The sequence below is a fragment of the Plectrocnemia conspersa genome, unplaced genomic scaffold (genome assembly GCF_051122295.1).
Source record: "Plectrocnemia conspersa isolate PC_06_02 unplaced genomic scaffold, ASM5112229v1 ptg000002l, whole genome shotgun sequence".
In the NCBI taxonomy this organism is placed as follows: Eukaryota; Metazoa; Arthropoda; class Insecta; order Trichoptera; family Polycentropodidae; genus Plectrocnemia; species Plectrocnemia conspersa.
This window is the reverse complement of record NW_028277166.1, coordinates 5,970,406-5,992,674: the sequence shown is the minus strand read 5'-3', so window position 1 is coordinate 5,992,674 and position 22,269 is coordinate 5,970,406. Positions and strand designations below refer to the sequence as shown.

General features: G+C 31.3%; 2 protein-coding genes and 1 non-coding gene across 3 annotated transcripts in view; 2 read left to right on the top strand and 1 right to left on the bottom strand.

Moving 5' to 3' along the window:
* Positions 1 to 907: 907 nt before the first annotated feature.
* LOC148237448 (uncharacterized) lies at positions 908 to 2,546 on the bottom strand. Its single transcript, XM_088206154.1, has 7 exons — positions 2,434 to 2,546; positions 2,158 to 2,367; positions 1,650 to 2,090; positions 1,433 to 1,592; positions 1,237 to 1,371; positions 1,082 to 1,174; positions 908 to 1,012 (listed from the first exon to the last, which is right to left on the bottom strand). Exons 1-7 carry the CDS (start codon positions 2,544 to 2,546, stop codon positions 908 to 910), a joined length of 1,257 nt encoding a protein of 418 aa, XP_088062280.1.
* A 2,059-nt stretch (positions 2,547 to 4,605) lies between these two features.
* TRNAP-UGG (transfer RNA proline (anticodon UGG)) lies at positions 4,606 to 4,677 on the top strand. The gene has a single exon. It is a non-coding gene; the product is annotated as a tRNA-Pro (tRNA).
* A 320-nt stretch (positions 4,678 to 4,997) lies between these two features.
* Oatp30B (Organic anion transporting polypeptide 30B) overlaps positions 4,998 to 22,269 on the top strand; it is a 94,857-nt gene continuing 77,585 nt past the window's right edge. The window contains exon 1 of the mRNA XM_088205078.1: positions 4,998 to 5,244. The gene's annotated coding sequence lies outside the window, so the exon portion shown is untranslated. The remainder of the gene's footprint in view (positions 5,245 to 22,269) is intronic.

The following is a 22,269-nucleotide window of genomic DNA, read 5'->3' as shown; positions in this document are numbered from 1 at the left end:
CGCCACAACAAAACTACGCTGAATCGACCGAGACGACCTTTAGAAACAAGAGAAAGCAGCAACTTCACTTCGGTCATCCAAACAGATCCAGCTGCAGCAGCCACACAAACTCCCAAGAATTCAACCCGATCTTTCAATACGACTTGGAGACTACGTAATGCAGTACTACGGCCAATTTAAAAACAGTTTTTATAATAACATGTTATATCAACTACAAACCAATTAAAGAAAATGACATGGCAGATTGAGAAAAAAATATTCTTTTTTATGATTTTGACATAGTATGTATGTAAGAATGATAAAAAATAATAGAATATATAATTGTCAGGCGTTATTATTAATTTATAACCCTAAGCTAAAATAATTTATAAATTAAATAAAGTGAGCACAGAAAATGGCCGCCCAGAGCTGCCATCATAAAAAAAATAAAAAAAGTGGTGACAACTTATTGCTCTGCAATTTGCAATTAGAACACAGAATAAATTACCTAAGTATTTTATTATTTTTATTTAATGTGTATTATTGTAAATTATGATTATATAATTTAATTAATATTCGTATCAAAGATTTTGTAACTAAATGAAAATTAAAAACTAATTCAGAGACATCTATGCCTAGCTTTAAAAAATATTTTACCTTTTCCAAACAAATATATACCTACTTATATAATTTTAAGATTTAATGTGAACAAATTTTAAGTAATAAAATATCAAATATATTTATTATGAAAGTATTTTATTTTTCATTTATTACAAAATAATATATTTTTTTTGCTATTTAAGATAAATTATATTTTATTTGGGGATATATTTTCATTATATTGAGCTTTGTTATATATGTATATTCTACATCACATATTCTTACAATTTAATATAATATACTACTTATGTGCTAAGAACCAATCATATCATCTCCATACCCGACATGTATTATCTTTTGAGGCCGTTACAATAGCATCTCCAATATAATTAAAAGCACAAGAAAAAACTTCTCCTCGGTGCCCTGCTAGAACCTAAATAAATAAATCCTTACGTTAAAATGTACTTTCATTTAAAAAGCAAATTATATTTTAAAACCAAACCTGAACACATTTTCCTGTGTACGAATCCCAAATTCTTGCAGAGTGATCCGCTGAAGCCGTTAATACAAAAGCACCACCAGGACTAAAACACACCTGTAAAATATTAATTAAAAATACATTATATTAGTAAGACATAGTATTATGACTTCCATTACTTTGGATATTTCTTCCGAATGACCAGTCAGTACAATATCTTCACATTTCATTTTAACATCATGAATAATTGAAGAACAGTCTGCCGATACAGTAGCTAATCTTTGGCCACACCAATCAAATGCTACATCCAAAACCTACAACGAAATTCAATATTAAGTCATATACAATGTTTTATTTCATTTCATTCAACTGTACCTCATCCGTGTGTTTGTCTAGCACCGTTAAACACTTATAATTTCTCGTATCCCATATACGTGCCGTTTTATCTAATGAACCGCTTCCAATTACGTTACAATTCCAATTGTATACACAATTTGATATCCCTCCATTGTGGCCTCGCAATGTTATAATACGACTATAAAATATTAAGCGTTGATACTTATATTTTTAAATTATATAGATAAATACTCACTCTTTAATCCTAACGTCCCATATTGCTATAGTTCCATCAAACGAACCCGTGATCAATTGTTGCTCTGACACATTATTAAAATTCAATGCTATTACTTCTGCATCGTGTCCGGTTAGAGATAAAACCTCTTGGCCAGTCGTCGTATGGAATATTCTAGCGACATGATCCATTGATGCAGTTCCGACTAAGTCCCCACTGGGAGAAAAACAAGTAGCTACAACTTCTGCATTGTGTCCGCCTAACGTTAGCAAACATTCTCCTGAAGTAGAATCCCATATTTTAGCTGTCTTATCAAATGATCCAGTAACGATTTTATCACATAATGGAAAGTTATATCCAACGGAATATACAACGTTCTTATGCCCTATAAGTGTATGCTCTTCGATTCCAGTTTCAATATTCCAAACTTTACATGTTCTATCGTAGCTTCCGGTAAGACATCTTAAAACATTTATTGAATATATAAATATCATAATATTATTATTCAGTATAATATACTAATATATACCTTTTACCACTTTTGCAGAATGAAACATTAGTCAACGGTAACAGGTGACTTTGGAGAGTTTTATAAATGTAAAATCGTCTTCCTGGAGGATGTTCATCTTGCAATTTCTTCCGTAACGTATTTAAACAATCCTTCAATTGTATAACCACGTTGGGAGTTATTAAGTCTTCTTTTTGGCATATCTCATAAGCTATTAATTGAGTATCAGAACTGTACAAAGTAAATGCAAATAATAAAGAATAATGATATTACATAACCCATAATATATTTACCTACTTTGCAGATAAATTAAGCAAATCCAATGTCTTGATTTTCTTAACTCCGGATTGAACGTATTCTAACAGGATTCCAGGAGGATGATATCTCAAATGAAATTTACATAGTTTCATGTTTTTTAGGGGAAATGAATGATTCTTTGAATGGATATAATAGAACCACATAATAATACTTATTTGATCAATAATGTGGTTGTCATAGAAAAATTGTATATGTTAAAATCAACAGTAACGGATTCAGTAATATAGACATTTATATAAATTAAAATATAATTCAAAGGAAATTATTATTATTTATGTATTTACCAGACAATCCCCTAATATTTCTGAACTCAACTTTTTGCATGATGCATTTGAAACATGAGACTCAAATTTTAAGTAAGTAAAAACATACACAAACCATATCTAATATCTTATTCTATAATTTATAAATAAAAAAAAATTCAGTTGGCCATCAAATTACATTTCAACTTCGTTTATTCCCTTTTACCTAATATGTATAAATTTATTCTTTTCTGATCCGTGAAGATTTACGATTCACAAATATCAACAACAAATTATGTATTAAAAACTATTCATTATCACTCTCAGCAGTCTCTAGTAGACCAGCATCGTGGTTTTCACTGTCATTAACCTGTTTTACTTCTCGATGGTTGCAAAAAAAATTGATGGTGGTGATAAAAAGTTCAAAATGCATTCGAAAAAATTGTCACAGGTAACTAAAATTTTTCGAATCAATATATGAGCTAATATATACACCGACGAGTATTTCGCTCGTTTTAGATTACCGCAGGGTTCTAATTTAGGTCCGCTGCTATTCCTCTTCTTTATTGAAACGTTATATGAGGGCATTGAAAACTTTAAAATGTATTATAAGCTGATAATCTGAAAGTATTCGCATAACAAAAGTACATTCACACATTGATATATGGCTCTCTTTCTCCGGCAGAGGTGTTTTAACCAGGAATGTTTCTTTCGACGTAAATTATGAGATAGTATGTAGTGTGGTCGCTACATACTATCCCATAGAAGCAAAAATTTATTTTGGTTAGAAAGAATTCAGAGAAAATTTCTCAGATATATCTAAGAATGCGTGTCATATCTTTACTCTAGTGCCTTTTTGTAGGCTGCGTTGCCGCTACAATTCATCGCATATCGGAAGAGGGGCGGTGTCGACAATCCGTCGATACTCGGTGACTTTCAGATTCGCAAGTGGCGAATATTTGACCGCTTATTTTTGACCGTCAGCTCTTGAAAATGAAATGCATATAATTTTAGCTAGCTTGCCAGATACCAGGAGGTCTTGGGCGAAGGGCGACTGTAAAGAAGAGCTAATAAAATTATGAAAAATAATGTAAATCTCTTATAGATATGCGCTACCATCGTTTTATTTTAAGTTTTATGCAGTATTTTCGTGTTTATTTGAAGTAAGAATATGTGCATTATGACGTCTATTTGAATATTACCGTATGTGTATAAAATATTAGTGTAAATATTATAAATGTCATTATGACGCATTAAAAAAAAGCGTTTTTAATATGAATATATATTTATTGTAAATCTTCCGCTGCATTAGCCGTCTTAACAGGCGCTAGCCCAATGCGTTACAACGTGAAAAATAAAATCAACAACTACTACATAAGTAATGAGACTAGACCGAAATCAAATATATTACTAGTTATTGACATTAAATATAAATATAATATAAGTATTTTTGGTGTGATTTGACCAAAGTTTGCTCGTCTACAAATGTTGGTATAATGTTCAACTTGGACGCTGTCTCAATTGCTTCAATATTTGCCTGAACATACTACATATTTATGTTTTTCTTCTGGCTATTTATATAGCTTCTAAATCAGTCATAAGATCAATATTGTTTGTTATATTACATGAAGTTCATCTTGACATGGATTCTCAACATTTTTGTGCTGTTTTTTATTTTACGTTTTAAACAATACCTTTTGCTACATCTCAAAATCAATATATTAATGTACAATACCTATATTCAATTCTTAAACGCTAAAGGAGGGGTGGTATTTGATTAGGAATTAAGATAAGCTATTGAATAATTATCTAATGAATAAATACATCTAACTTTCTATTATAGGTAGTTACATTTTTTTTGAGTTTCTTTTTATTTATTAACACATAAAATGCGCTACTCAGTTCGAGTGGCCTCTTGGTCTAGGGGTATGATTCCTGCTTTGGGTGCAGGAGGTCCCGGGTTCAAATCCCGGAGGGGCCCTTTTTTACTTTAATTCTTCATTTTATATTTGCATTAATTTATCATCTTTGCATTCATTTATATACATATTATTATTAATAAAAGTCTTGTTTTACACTCAATTATGAATCTTATAGTAATTTAATACAAGCTGAGTATATATTTTTTACATATTTTATAATTTAAAGTTTTTTTGTTATTAGTTTAATTAGCAACTATTACGTTCAATGAATATTTTTAAATGATGGTCACATCTATCGACAAGGTGGCCATATTAAAAATGAATTAGTTTTCGATTCGGTCGCCAGGTGCGCTGTTTCGATCGCCACTGGCTTCGTTTCAGTCTGTCAGCGACAACAGCTGGCAGTTGTTGTTTGATGCGCGCGCGCGGTAGGTCGGCGCTTTAGCTCGCCGTTAACTGTAAATATCTCACAGAGAGCGTTTGTCTTTCGCGCCTCCGTCTGTTATGACGTGATCGCAGTGTCGCCGTTTGTGTTTGTGCAGTGCCTTCGGTCAGGTCGGGAGCGCAGCCTTTTCGATTTGTGCAACAAAGACGACCGAGTCCCGGTGGACGGCGACACAAAGAAGGTAAGAGACGTTGACCCTTCGGCCGAATCGCGAATCTCTCACCTCTCCCTTTCCCCGTTATTTTTTCCCGTCGGATGCGATTGTAATTATATTATATGTCGTATTCGTATCGATTTGTTTACGTTGTGTAATCTGCGACGCTTGTACCGATGCTCCCGGGTCCCCGAATCGTTCTAGATCGAAATATATAGACGTCGGATATGCCCGATATTTGAACTCTTATTACCTGTCCGTCGCATTGGAAATCTGATTATTCTTCTTCTTTTTATTATTCGTTTATTAAATTTGAATTGCACAACATAATTATCGAAGAAATGAGATGCTCATATTTTGTTCGATTATGATAACATTTAAAAACGAAGCTTGAGATATGCTCGATTTTTTAACTGTTATTGCTTATTTTTCGTTGGCATTAACTACTAAATTATTATTCAATTTAAAATACGAACGCTCAATATAATTATCGTATAATGAGATGCTCAAATTATGTACTGTTATGATAACATTAAAAAACGTTGATTTGATTGTATACGTTTTATAATTTTCCCGATATAAGTAATAAGAAAAATATAAAAAATATAATATTTGACATTGCTCGTTTATAGATAAATATAATACATGTACTGTCTTTAATCAAAAGCTTTGATAGCTACATAGATAACTTTACTTTGTGCCAAATCTCGTTATTTTTACCTATCCGTCGCATTGTGAATCTGTTAATATACTTCTTTTTTCTTGGCCTTCACTGCTAAATTGTTGCTCTATTTTAAATTAAGATTGCATAATGTTATTTATAATATGTTTATGGAAGGAATAAAATGCTCATATTTTGTACGATTATGATCAAATTTAAAAATAACGACTTTTTAAACACAATTTAAATTTTGCCATTCCATATATCAGAGCGTTCCAAACCTTCCATTTTAAAAATAAATTGTTCTTATATGTATACTTACTAGATATATTTGCTAGATTGGAATACGAAATCTCGGAATTTTATGTTCATATAGGGATGCCGCGGGAGCTAAAAAAACGAATCATCTCGGAAATTTTCTAAAATGCGGGACACTTTCCGGGACGATGTTTAAAGCGGGACGAACAACCAAGCGCGGAACATAGTCACTTTATACTTACTTGACTTGAATCATCATTACGAAAGCTTGTCAATTATATTAAAACTAATATTAATATTGTTTTAAAATAACAAACAATAGCATAAGTTACTTTTCAATTATTAATTAAGGCTGTTTAGTTTTTAATTTGGCGTTATATTTATATTTAGGAATTTAATCAAAACATAATTTTTCATATTTCAATTAATTTTGAATATTATTATTGGTATAGATTTTTTTTTCTTAATAACTAATGTTTAGCTTAGATGTTTTTAAAATTTCATTGTTGTGATTTTCGCTTAAAACGTTATTATATATATTTTATTATCTTATCAAAATATGTATTTATTAAAATACGACCATCATGACCTTACACACAATGCGTCACAATTAGGCATTCTGGTTTCTCGTTGTTTTTTATTCTTGAGAAATGATAATTCTTATATTTATTTCACGATTTATTTGAGAATTCTCGAAAAAATGATAAAAAAAATATATGTGATATTATTGTATATATAGTTTGACCACCGTGACGCATTGGGCTAACCTGTTTAGGAATTTAGGTACAGACATATATACTTTTATATTATATGTAAAATTTCTACTGTTTTTATTTTTGCAATATTTTTTTGGCAATATTTAAGCATGTAAATGATATTATTCATAGTAATTATAATATAAATCGACTTGAAAAATGGTAAAACACATGATTTATGAAAACATATTAGTACATATGTACATTATCACACATTATTCTAAAAATAACTTTAAAAAAAGCACGTACACACCGTCTAAAGTGGAATCGTCCACCCCTGTTATTTTATGAAATTTTCGGCAGTGGAAAAGTTTCTTGTGTTATGTGTCGATGTTGGTTTAATCAACAACAAGGTATCAAACAAGCACTCTAAGCCGCTTGTTCTCTTGCCCGTCGATTCAATTATTTTGAATTTTATCTCCATTAATCTGTAAGACGAATCTCTTTCAGATTACTAAAGCAAAGATAAGGCCAATTAGAGTAGTAGTCGTAAACAATCTTCTAAGACCAACCTATATTAAAGCATGCATATTTCAAATACATATTTGTCACGGACTCACCCTTTCTTATGCAGCGGTATAAAAAATGCAGCAGTTGCAAAACATTAATAATTAATTCGTACAAGAAAATTTCGTAATTTGTCAAATAAAATTATTAATTCGCAATTCGTAAAAAAAAATTAATAATTCGTAAAATAAATTAATTCGTACAAATTTAATTTTGAGTAAAATAGCCTTTGAAATTTATCGAGAAATTTGCTGATTTCTCAAGAAATGAAATTCAGAATTTCTTCCAGAAATTCTCGAAAAAAAATATATGGAATACTAAAAATTACAAATAATGAATCGGCCCAGCTCCTCATAGTTGACGCTGAACAGATTAACTTAAATGTCTACTTAAATATATAAATATGCTATAAACATATATTTTATATTTTCATAACGGAATTAACTTTATATTTAAAAAAGCAAAAAATAATATTAAAAAAAGTGTTTTGTGTAATATGCATATACTCCAACAAATTGAAATGCTACCATATGTGTACCAATAAAAATTTTAATTACCGAATGTACGATATAAAGGAATTGAACATATATCGGTTGTAGATGTACTGTTTTAACGAATCGTTTCATATAAAAAGCAATTCGTTGAAAATATTACTTAAATAAGAAAACAATCTAGATAAAAACATTGTCCCAATTTTGGCATATGTCGTCAAAGACAGCTTTTTTGAGGTAGCTAAATAATTAGAAATTTGTTTGTTTGGAGTGAGGCCAGTAAAATTTATCGCCCGCAAATCACCGCCAACAATTAATCGCTAGCAGTTTACCGCCGCGCCAATTAATCGCATAAACAAATAAGGCCTACAAATGATCGCTAGAATATTTTAGTTTATCTAGAAATATTAAATTAAACTGGCAAATTCGCTTCGCTAAATAAACAGTTTGGAACGCCATTGCTAGTCAATCTAAAGGTAAACAGTTCGTATATATTTCCATAAATCATGGGATTTTATTGTATACTTGCTTTTTATATATTTAGAAAAATATTTTATATAATATAATAGATAAATATTTATGTACATATAATACATATACTATCTGATGTAATAATCTGTAATACAATAATAAAATGGTTTTTAAAGTTCAGGATTATTGCATACATAGTTTGAGGTTTTTTTACATATTTTATCCTATTAAAAATAAAATTTATATGTAAGTATATATACAATATTTCGCCTGTCAACATTAAATTTCTATTTTGTATACGCGTATGTCTTTGTCCTTGTACTATTTTGTCTGTTGCTTTCTCCTGTCACACGCCATTTATACATGAAAAAATGTACTCTAACATAATTTCATTACTTTCTACTCATATGCGCATAATAACTTTAATGCTTTCGCAGAAACAATAGGAGTTTCACTCGTATGCATTTCAATCGTTAAACACTTACTTTTTTGTCAGTTTGTGTATTGCGTTACACTACGATTGAGAACAATAATTTGCTATAAAAAATATGTAGCAGTATTCAATTCGGAGATTGCGATATTTGACGGATACAGTTCAAGGACCGGTGCGTGTTTTGAGATAAAATAATATAAATTACGTGGGCATGAAATCTTAAATCTTATCGCTGTTGTGTAATTATTTCACGAACATAATTTATACATAATAAAACAACGAAATAGAGATAATATAAATTTTGCCTAATTGCAAATTTTTCGAGTTGTATAATATTGTTGAATTATTTTTCATGCTAAAAAAATAATTTCGAGTCGTAAACATTTATAACGCTGATAAAATAGTAAATATTTATTTCTAATTCGATTAATCTTTTGCACAATAACTATTGAATAATCACATCAACAGTATAGTTTTAATTTATATTTTACGACAATTTCCTTATATTTTTTCAATTAATTTAAAATTATGAGCCCGATCCTTAAAAGGGTATTTAATTATAATTTATTTTATTAATATTTTTTTTTCATATCATAGCACAAGTGCACGTGCACGGTTCTTCTTAATATACATCTATATATAATTAATTCAAAGGAAAGCATGAAAAGGGAATACGGTAAAGTTAAGGTCCCGGCTTAACAAGTACGTAATAAGTTGTTTTTTAACTTCCTGTCAACTTCCGCTAACCTATCATAAAATATACTTGGAGTCAACAGTCGCTAATGTTTTTTTACAAAAATATTATAAATTTAATTTTGAAAAATCTTATCTCATTATTAATAAAAAAAATAAAACAATTGTTTCAACGTAATTTAAAAATGATTCATTAGTGCCTTTGATCATATGTTAACAGTCCATAAAATGCTATATTAATGGTCAAAAAAAATGCAAAAATAAATATATATTTTTAAATGTATTCAATGAAGATTAAAGAATTGTGGGCGAATAATAAGTCCTCTAACTACACAGGGGATCATAAAATGTTGACCTTTTTTTGTAAAAATCTTCACTTCGAAAATTTGCATTTCGATTAAAAATTATGTAATTCATATAAAATTACTTCACGATAAATTTTTGATTAAAAATTTAATTATTACTTGTAATCCATACATTATGCCCCAGTTTATGTCTTCTTCGTAATCCGAGGTAATATTAGGTAAATGAGGTGATATTCTCATGAATGAATATTTCGCTTTGCGCAAGAGTGTTCAACACATATGACGCTATTATGCATGCACAATAGAATTTGATTAAAAATAAACCTTTGTATGGTATGTATTATGTTAGAATTCTCATGAGTTCATGACGTTCTGTGCTTATGCATCTTCGTGGGTGTGAAATGTATCTTTGGACTTGAATACAGAAATAAGTCGAGCGCAGGTGTTGTCAAATTTTTTTTTCATTTACAGAAATATTTTTAAACTCGCGCCACCGCGACGACGTACTTTCAAAGAAGTCACGAAAGTGATTAATCGTCGTGCAAACTATTCTGTATTTTGTGTATTCATCGCACATTGCGAAGGAGATTAACGGCTTCACTCAAATAAAATAAAATATCAAAGAACATTTCAATGTCGTTGTATAGAGCTTAGTGACATATATTGCCATAAATACGTAACTAGCGATTTTGTCCCATTATTTGTCGATCGAGATATTTATTATAATGTAGAAAATTTAGATATTGTAGCACAAAACGAGCTATGATCAAACCATGTAATTCATATGGATCGTTGATCAAGTAATTACAAAATATATGATTGTTTGTGAGTGGTAATAGTAATGAGACTCGTTGCCTGCCCTCGACATACAATACGGTCATATAATTTGTACAATAAATTATTGTTATGTTGTTGATTTTCGTGATGCTGCGTCGTAATAGTCTTTAAGCCGTCTCTAATATCAAGTTAAAGTCTTGAAGGTTTAAGATGACTACTTGGCTGGACCAAGTCAGACGGTCGAAGTAAAAGCGGCTGCTTTTTCTTATTTTAAATTTTCGAAAAGGTTCGAATATGTAAGATTCGGCGAAAGGTCAAATTTATCGCGAATTGCGGAGAATCCTTTGCCCATTCTATATGATTTGTGGTGAGACTAAAATTTATTTATTGATAAATATCCGATTATGCTATTCTAGCTGTTTTACCGGTACATTTGTTTTGTTTTCGTTAGTCTTGCAACAAGTGAATTTACAAGTGCTTAAATCAAAGCGTTTATTCGACTTATTATTTTTGAAGGATTTGATTATTATTAATTACATTAGTGATTTAAAGATATATGTACATATGTATGTAAAAAATATTACATAATAATTCATTAAATAAATATTACTAAAAGGAATATTTTTTTGTTATATATCATTATTATTTATAATTACAACGATATATAAAAATTTTTTTTTTTGGCAAAACTAGTTTTTAGAAAGACCAATGCCACTTAAGAGACAAATCAGATAATTTTTTTGTCGGTAAAAATATCCGCACGCTTTCCGTTGATGTTGGCTTAATTTTGAGCAAAAATATATATTTATAAAATAGATATTTAGTCTGTTCTCCAGTTGGTTATAAAATATTATATTCATTTCGTCGGCTAAATTAATTATTTTTTACAGAAGAAAAATTCTGCTGGTTTATTAGTTGTTTTTGTTATTCTTCGATTGTCACGTCATTTTATTAAAACACTCACCAGTATTCTCTTTATTCATCTAAATTAGATCAAAAGTCCAATAAATCTTTCGCATTATTAAAATATGTTTTTTAAGAGCAAGTTTTTTATTTATTTGCGTAATTCCTCATGAGTACGAATTAACTCATTTTTGCAGTTACAATTTGATACATTAAAAGTTGTAAAAATATATAAGGTACACTTAAAACAAAGTTAGAGTAGGCAAAAATTTCCAACGACTCCACAGCCCTGTTTTAAATAGTTATTCATGAATTACTGATGAAAATCATAATATAAATAATAATTATATTAATTGCTGAAGTGTTACAGAATGTATTATATTTTTAGTAACATAAATCTATTCTTTAAAATAGATTACATTTTAAATCTTTAATGATTTACCAAAATCAACTAGAAATAATTGCAAAGGAATTAAAAAATATTTTTTTAATTAATTATGCAATTTTAACTAAATAAAATTAAGTCGATAAATTATACATACATATATCATATCATTATATAATTGTTATTTTTCTCATTTCACTCTGCTTCTTATTTTTATTATTTCTACTTTTAAAATTTAATAATAAATATTTTAAGTGTACCTATTATATTTTTTTAAATGTATACGTATTATATTTATTTTTTACTCATACGGAATTAAATAAATAAAATAAAAATCAATTACACTGAAAAACGAAAACAATCTGGATAAATAAAAAATAGACATAAAATCCATTATGCAATGCAGTTACATAAAACAATTTAAAAACGCACAGTAAGAATAAGGTGTTACATAGAAGTTTTCTTTAAAATGTATATTAATTTGTCCTCTTTTCATGCAATCAAGAAATGCTAAAAACAGATAAAAATGTGTAGACAAGTCGCAATTTGAATAAAATATTATATATTTTATGATTTTTTTCATCTTTTAAATTTATAGTAATTATCAAAAAAATAAATAATCACTGATGTTTGATTTTATAAATTCTATTTGTATCGTTATATTTGTAGCAGCTACAATGGAAAAACGTAACAATTATTATTCATCAAAGAGAGAAAGTGATTTGTTTTGCCACGCGATTAGTGGGCGGTATAGCCGCCCATGTCCATCAGCCTCTATCAGAAGAATCTCTCACTGAGCGAATGTCGCTCGATGAAAACAACAGACAGGTATATTGCACCGCGTTAATGGCGTGCTAGTGAACTACGCGCACGCTAGAGCGAAGAATCGCATGATCTGCGACAATTTTAACGCAGTTTTCCAACGTAGGTAAACGTACGTTTTTGCGCAAGACATTAATTCCAACTTTCGATGACACTACTGACTCACTGGCGATCGTTATTCGTTTTCGGTAACCTTGCAGTGCCGTGTTCGCGTTACGTTACTCTTTTTTACGTGTTACGTATTGTATGTACATTACGATTAATGCACATCGTTTGTCATGTAGAGCGGTATAAAGAATGTTACTCATTGACCGCTCCTTTCGCTCGACATTCATATGAGTACATTTTGCGGTACTGTAAAGCATTTTTAGTCCTGTCTTGTTGATTCAATGGTATCAGCCTTATCGATTTAGTTTAAGACAAAGCGATCCTTATCTCCTAGCTCATCGACAACAAAATCCTATAATTCCTTCTAATAACTCTCCTCTGATAGTATTTTTCATAGTCGAAATTCGACCACCGGGCTTCATTGATCTCGGTAGTTGGGTTCTGTCCAATTTTGCATTGCGACCTGCCCACTACAAACATCCAATTCTGACGAAGGTCCAATTCGTTACATAATAATCCTGATAAAGCTGCGGATTTTTTCGTTCGAATATGTCAAAACATCTGACAAATTGAACATTTTTTTAACAGTTCGCATTAGATAAATAATATGAATTATATCTAGGGCTGTAGTGAATGGTATATACGCCATATACCCTCTGCTACATTTAAAAAATAGCGTATCTAGTTAAATCAAAATATTCTATCATCAGACAAAAAATAAAATACATTTTGGTAAATAATATTAGATGTTTTTTTGCTTTCGGTGCAAGTAGCCAGCATTCAATAATAATAAATATAGATGTAAATTTGGCTGTAAATATGAATGTAAATATAGGGTATACGATATTGTACAAAAAATACGCTACGGTATACCCTCTGCGAATTTTACGACTACAGCACTGATTATATCACTCTATAATTCAGTGTTTTTCAAATAAGATTTTGCAAAATAAATTCAAAGTATCCGAGAAAAATAATAAAAAACCTCACACATTAACCGCTTCACTGTTTTTAAAAAAACAGTTATTTATATACATATGTTCACACATACACATTGTTTTTATTTATGTAAGACTCATTAATTAAATTACTTTTCCATTCATAGTTTGAGGGATTAACTCATGTTATTAAATCATAAAAAGGCCAGTGATATACAAAGCGTTTTAACCATCTAAAAAAATAAGTTTATTCGTTAAAATGGGACACTACCGTGAGAAACATTTTAACAGCTTAAGTCACAAAGTACTTATTAAAAATCAGAAAGAATTGAAACGTCAATCGCTTTGAGAAAAAATATAACGGGTGCATTCGAATTCGCCCTCGAAACGACCGTCCCTAATCTGATCCAACGGCCAACGGCAATTGGAAAATACAATTTCCTATAGAGGAGAGATGGATATAAATACGGAAATGCAGGCAACCGAAAATCTGACACTCGTCTGATAACTTCTCTGAAAGCTTCTCAAAAACTTCTTGAAATGATGAAACCCATAATAGTTTGGGGGAAAAAGCACTAGAAGAATAATATATTTGTTTGGCAATTTCTTAGATGTTGCTCAAGCTTTTGATGAAATGTGGAACACAGGCTTAATTCAAAAACGAAACAGCAATATGTAGAATAACTTGAATCGTATATTTTTAACAGATTATTCATAATAAAACAAAATAACGAATATTAAAAGAAATAAGAGCTGGAGTCCCACAAGGAAGTGTCCTAGGGTCGATACTCTTTTTGTAGTACCCGTATGATTTGCCACGTGTCACAATTGCAACATTACGGATGATACAGCAATCCTGGCAGTGGCGAAATAAATAGGAAATACCACAAGCCGCTGATAGGATCACTAATTGGAGCAAAAAATGAAAAATAAAGTTAGTGAATTAAAATCTGTGCATATCAACTTCACCAATAAAAATATAACTAATCAAACGAAAATTTTCATAAACTGCAACACTATCCGATTTGGAAAAATATCTATATGTATACATTGCCATGACCTTGGACACTAAACTGCTGTGGAAGGAACATATAAAAAAGAAGAACTTGAAATAAAATATAGAAAGCTATATTGGCTTATAGGAAGAAACTCCAAATAATGATTATACAATAAAATCAAGATATACAATCAAATCCTGAAACCAGTTTGGGTCTACGGCATACAACTTTGGGGATGTGCCAAAAAGTGTCACGTTTAAGTGATTAAAAAATGTTAAAATAAAGTGTTACGAAACACTGTGAATGGTCGTGGTATTTTCGCGATAGAGACATACATCGCGACAAAGACGTCGCCAGTGCTATAAAACGTTTTGCTGCTAAACATCAAACGAGACTCCAACAGCACGTCAACATCGAGGCAGCTAACTCTTCAATATGGACAACTTGAAAAGACGGCTGAAGAGTTATTATTACTGAAACTCATTTACTATTAGTAATTGTGTAGTGTAAAACAGAAAACATTTGGATGCCAGTGGGTGAACATAGTGTTGGTCATAAACAATATCACTTTTACTGTAAAAAATAATAATTAAATGGAACTAATATTACCAAAAAATATGTTAATCCTAATTAGATATCTCAAACGTAAAACCGCTTCAACGGATCCTAAATGTAGAACAATACATCCTTGGAAAACGCACCTTTGTGTTAATGGACAGATTTTAATTAACGTTGACTTGGCAGTGCTTTCTCAATCGATGTGCTCATTGTTCGTGCTCTCCTATATCGTGTTAGATATGATTATATACACACGCCCGCATGAATTCATACAAGTCGATAATGCTTGGCATAATATATAACATGTAGCTCACGTTGCCGTATAGTAGCGGCAGCAGAGTTCAACACACCGACGACCCTTGTAAAAATTCACACCGTCTACAAGGACGCGCGAAGTCGAAACCGCACGCGAATAATCCAACTTTTTTCACCGGCACCGTTCCACTCACCCCGTCGATGAACGAGGGTGGTGGTGGTGTTCGGAAATCAATATTCTCGGATAATTGACAGGATTGCGAGTCTATATTTGAAATGCGCGAAATATTTTTTGACGAGACTAATCGCTTTTTGCGGTTCGAGTGACCATAGTGGTCGTTTTTGTCTCGCAGACAATGATAAATGACTTTGCAAAGTTCTTCTAATAAGTTATTTAGCCTGTCTCGGATCGAACGTCATGATTTAATTTGAATAGTGTCTTTAAATGTAATTGATGATTGAGTTCCATCTTTTAAAATATACTTTAACCATATAATTCAGTACTTAGCACACCGGAGTACAACCAGGTGCTCCTAAGTGCGTTCAGGAGAAAGATGATTTACAGATGCAATAAATTCAGTTGAAATTCGCCAAGGGAAATCCACATTAATATAACTATCTATTAGTCAACCCTAGATTTGTCAATCCTCTCGCTTAGAGTAATGAATGGAATTGATTATTTTAAATATAATGGTTGCGGTACAGTGTTGGTTAATATTATAGATACGAGCGACCTGTTCCTATCACCACTTCGTCATTTTGTTTATGCAATCCTTGCATCGTTATTCTGGAAATGTTATTTGGTTAAATGTCCCTTATAAAAAAATGGTTTGTGTATCGTTAATAGGTGTCCTGACCATTGTGAGTGTTCTAGCCTTGGGGTAAAACAGCGACGCCATTAAAACGACGCACTCACCCCAGTAGGTGTGATCTTGAGCGAATACCGAAAACACCACACTCGATGAGCAATACAATGAAAATGTGAAGCATAATGGATTTTTGAGGCGTGTGTCTGTATCATTATTGTGTATTTCACTCGAGCAAACATTGTGACATGCCATAAATGTCAAACGTAAACGCCACGTAAGCAAATTTATGGGAAGCGCATGAATATTATATTTAGAATAATGATAACATATATGTTTTTAAACATTGTCTTATAAAACATGCTTTCTTTTTAAAATGTTTGGTCTATAAATATATATGCTGGTACCAGCGGGGTGCCGTCATTAGACTATAGGGAATCGGCTAGTCCTTTCAATTGTTTTATCCAAAATTTTAAAATTTCAACAATACAATTAGAATTAATTCTAGAATTAAATTAAATAAATTTATATTTGAAATAGAGAAGTACAATATATTAAAAATTAATGTAAGTGTGAAATACATCATATCTTATTTGCTGATTGATCATGTATCCATACCTAGTACCATGTTTTAAAAGTCACGGTACGCCACTGGCATGTATATAAATTAATTATTTTACAAATATTAACTCGATGTTATATTTTAAAATATTTTTAAATAATGGCTATAAATATAGAAAACGGACATTTAAATATCGTGTACAAACACATTTATTTTATTTTTTACTGACATAAGAAACGCTTTGATTTTTGTAGAAGTTTGGCGACGGTGTAGTGTCGGTTGGTAATGAGACGCAGACGGCATTTTGCATGCTAACGGGCCGGTCGAAAGGCGCCACCGGCCGTCTTACACTCGTCGCGTGTTGCTCTCGCCGGCCCTATGTCAAACAGTGTTGCCAAGTGTGTCATCTGATTCGTGGCTAACCAAATAAATCAGCCCCCAGAATATAATCTTAACCCTTTGGAATCCTTTGTCCGCACGTATTGGACATATGTTTTTTACTGGCAGCTCCTATGTTCATAACATCTGGCCCTTTTTCTCAATATATTTAAAATTATATCCTATAATTAATAATATTATAAATAAACTAAATAAGAAAACGTAGTTTAAATATATAATTTATCACATAAATATCTCTATATGATATAATAAAAGAAGAAATTAATTTTAAAAAATCATAAATATTTTTTTTTATGTTTTTTAAATTTATTTAATATTTTTTATATTATAAATATATAATTTACCTCCAAAAGTTGATACAATTAATTCTGCCAAAATATAATTTATTCCATATAATAGACACGTATTATAGCAGAAATGTTTTTTTATCGTTCATCAAAATAAATAATCATTAAATTATTTAATTAAATATATTCATTCAAAATGGCTTAAGCATGTGACAAAACTAAAAAAACTTTGAACCACAAAGGGTTAAGTTTTAGTCAATGAAATAGTACATATTTTATTTATTCAATATTCAATCATTTATCAGAAATAATGTATTCTTCAATTGAGAAGTTTCGATTAATATAAACAATGTTTTACGAATTTTCATCGGGTATGATTCTAGTTTATATAGATTACATGATACACTAAGAATAAATATGTTGATATTCAAATATTATAGTGTGAACAGTAGCTTATTTGAACGTGCGACGCATATTTTGAGTCTCGGTTTCGTTCGTGCAGAATGTCAATATCTACCTTATAACATGTACCATATGTACTACTCAAGTCAGATTCCTTTGGTGCCTTCATAACGTCGTGTGATCTTCGAATTAGAGCACTCGTTTCCGTTTCGAGTGTATGCCAGCGATTTCCTCTCGCACGCACATCTGCCCCGGGTCGGTAGGAGCACTTCCTCATATTTTTTTCATCGGAACACGTACGTGAAATACGACGCGAGATCGTCGTTGATAAAACGCACACGTGCCGCCCTCGTATCTAGGTGTAGATCCCAACACAGGTCGCATTGAAACTTTCATTAAATTTTGGGCACATGTCATGTAGGCGCTAACACGGATAGCTCAACTCCTCGACGTTTTACACACATTGGGTTGAAATGATAATTTATACCATTTTTTTTATTATATATTATGAAAGAAAGCCGAGTATGCGGATATTATATGCACCCACTGTGCTTTGCAATACGCAATTCTCCTGAGATGTAAAAGTTTACCATGGAAAGAGACGAAAAAAATGCAAAAGGGACGTGGAACTGCGCGGAAGACAAAGGACGCCACGCGCTGGGGTCGTTGTCTCCGTGTGTTTTGGCTCGGTAGACTGTTTTGTTCTTGTTGTATGATCCAAGGACAAAAATGGCTCCAGACAACGAAAGGAAGAGTCGCTTTCAGCTGTGCATGAAAGCTTTTTTATGCTGCCTACTTGCTGCACGGTCAGCTGAAATAAAATGGAAGCATAAACCATTTAAGTGCACATTTATTTCTTGAAAGACCAATTCAGAGAATTGCGGTGTTTTTTAATTGCGCACATCCTTCGACGTTAAATTTTTCTTTTGACGAAACTTCGCATGTGGTCCTTATGAAGTACATATACCTCTTGCTGTGTGCCAAAGAGCAACTTTTGCTAAATTAATTTATGAAACTTTAGAGTGCTAGGGGTTGATAAATAAACGACTTAAACTCCGCTCAACATAATCTTATATTTGATTTCAACCAGTTCAGTGGCTGTGTGACTGAAATTAATATATATATTTTTTATTAAATATTTATGTCTTTTTTAACATCGATATTGTCCCCTTTATATATAATACAATATTTTCTAGTTCACTCAGTGATTTTGTGTTTTTCCCCTCTATGATTGTAGTTCTTTCAATGTTATCTTTATATGTACTTTATATGAAATACGGTGGAATCACAACAATGTCATTTTTTAATCGGTGAATCGGTGCGTTATCGTGTTTGCCTATATTTGTGATAATTTTCTTCGTAATGCTTCACACAAACGCTGTAAACCTGGTTTGGTATTATATCTCTGGTGATAATTCGTAGTGGACTATATACATATACGGCAAACCTTGACAAACGATCAAACTTGACGTGCTTTTTTGTCTCGCCTTCCATTGAGATGATTAGACATTTGTTTTAATGGAATAACCTTACACCCATAATACGTCAGGTACGATGTATTGGAGCTACTTTTTTTTGTGTCATTAGAGACCTAGTTCAACAATAGCTCACCAATTTCCTTATAATGCTGTTCTTATTAAAAATTAAACCGTTTCGATACAAATATGGCTGCTTCTCGTGTTATGCCTAAAATTTGAGTACTGACCGTACAGAATATCAATTTCTTCGTTAATTACACTAATAGTGATTCGACGATTGCTAAGCACAATGTCTCTATTTTTTTACATATTCACGTGATACGACTATAAGACATGGCATCTTTGATAAAAGCTTTCTCCAACAATTGCACCACTTCCCTGACCGTATTATATTTTTAACGCAAAATTAAATACTAATTCTTTGTTCTAACATTTTGAAAATAAATAAATCGTCGAGCTTGACAAATGTATCGGTAATTATTGGCTGTTTAGCACAAACTATGCGTTAAATATGTCTGGCAATCGACACACCAATCACAGACAGAGGTACAAACGTTTTTATCACACCTCGCATATATATAAATTATTGCACGATAGAACACGTGAACATTGTTTAAAAGATACGGGCTCAAATCCCATATGAACTCTGTGTTTTTAATTTTTATCGTGTCTAAAAAATCACAGTTCGTTATTAAATGTATTTCGCATTTATTTATAATTTTAATCGACCATTGCAGATTAGGTTTTTCTAGATTTTCTAAATCTTACGTATGATTAATAATTAATAAAATATAGCTAGGTCGTGCATAGTGACATAAATAAAATATATGTTATTTTACTACTTACTTAGTATGTGTTTATTGTGTTTACCCCGTTGTAACGCATTGTGTTAACGCTAAAGATTTACAATAAATAAATAAAATATACGTATGTAGTGGTAGCTGAGTTAAAAATGTATTTGAATATGTATGTTCATTAATTCGATATAAATGATAGATTTATTGGGATACTATTTAGAAATGGATTTGAAAATATTGTCATTTTAAATGTCAGTCGCAAGTTAAGCATCATAAATTGCTTGTACTTTCTCTTTTCTGTCTCATTACTTTTATGATGACGAAATCTACTTACGAATTTAAACAAATCGATATAAAATATTAATCAAAAATCTCATTTTTGATTAATATTTTATATCGTTGTTATGTCAGTATTATAAAGCTTTTAATACGGAATCATATTTTAAATACTTGCATTAAATTTTAAAATCAATAATAAATATGGTTATCCGAATATTTTTCATCCTCCGTTCTTCGAATATTAAATAATAGCTTTCTATGTGAATCAAATTCTGATTTTGTATTAATCAGTACCGACTTATACCGATATTTCAGTTAATTTTTGGGTCAAGTCATGAGCAATGAAAATTTATAGTTGCGCTAAATATTTTTTTGCAGATTTTGATTAAAATTTCGTTAAATAAATAGATAATTTTCACCATACTAAAATTATTATTGCGACAAACGACAAAAGGTTTTTACATTTGTGGGAAGAGTTTCGACATCGCTGCTCTATAGCATAAAAAAAATCCACCGAAACAAACAAAGATCATCCGAAACGGAAGGAAGACCTCCAGGGAACGTCCCAATACAATAGTCGTTCTCGAAAATAAGTAAAACTGAACGAGAAACATCGTTGTTTTTATCAACAGCAAAAAAAATAAAAACATTTTTCTTCATTATGTTTGACAACGTCGACAACATTACACAATAAATCACAATCATACCTATCGAACCCAAACTAAGTCCCACTTTGCTATCACGAATTGAGTTACATGATTTATTTACTAATTAAATTATAAGGAAGCTCAGGTGCGTGACGCTGTGTGACTAAGGGGCACGAATGTCTAGTTTTAATATTTAATCAACTCGTTATGAGCGAGGGTTTAACCGGCTTATACTGATCGAGTTCTGATTCCATAGCTAAACTCATCGTTCCATATGAGATTATTGATTTTTTAACTCGCTGCGCACTCGGTCGCGTTACTAAATTAATCTGGCTGCTGTAACAGGTGAGCGTGGGCGAATGTGCGTGGGAAGCTGCTCTCTGACGAAGGAAGGCCTTTGTCCTTTTCAAGGATCCATTTTTCGGCAATTTAAATTAAAACGTTTTTACTATGCCGGCTCATAATAATTTTGCCAATTAAAAAGATAACGACGGGCAATAAAACTCTGTTGCATTTTAAAGAGGACACTGTTGCTACCGCCACCCCTTCGGGGCCAGCTAGGGAGACCGGTAGCAAAGCATAAAGCGACTAAGAATTTTAATATTTTTATTAAAAGGGGCTAAAAAGTTCTCATTTTCAAATGAAAAACATGTATATTTTTAAATAAAATTATGATTTGGGGCAGAACCATACTCTTTTTTATGACTAATAATGCTCTTATCAGACTTACAACGGCGTAAGAGTATATTCTAAATCGGTCATTATGTCGCATGAGTAAGTTGTGGATACTGTACTTGCTCTGTGAAGATTTTGTTAAAATGGGGTCCAACGGTTTTCAATGCAATTGTTAATGGATTAATCTATGCAATGATTATGGGTAATCCCAACACTTACACACACTTCAATTGCAGCTCAATTCAGAAGTTTTTGTTTTTTTTTGATAAGGTGGACCTGAAATTTTGCCACTGTTTGCAATGCAAACTGGAGTTCTTCAATAATTATTCGCATCGGAGTGCCCCCCCCCCCCCCGTGACACGTGTCACATAATTTTACGCACCACACACAGCATATCATATT

Bases quoted from the DNA above. Each gene is read 5' to 3' on its own strand.
- LOC148237448 (XM_088206154.1), bottom strand. From the start codon at position 2,546: ATGAAACTATGTAAATTTCATTTGAGATATCATCCTCCTGGAATCCTG. The intron at 2,368-2,433 runs GTAGGTAAATAT...TACTTTGTACAG, and splicing joins TTGCTTAATTTATCTGCAAA to TTCTGATACTCAATTAATAG. The intron at 1,593-1,649 runs GTGAGTATTTAT...AATATTTTATAG, and splicing joins TGGGACGTTAGGATTAAAGA to TCGTATTATAACATTGCGAG.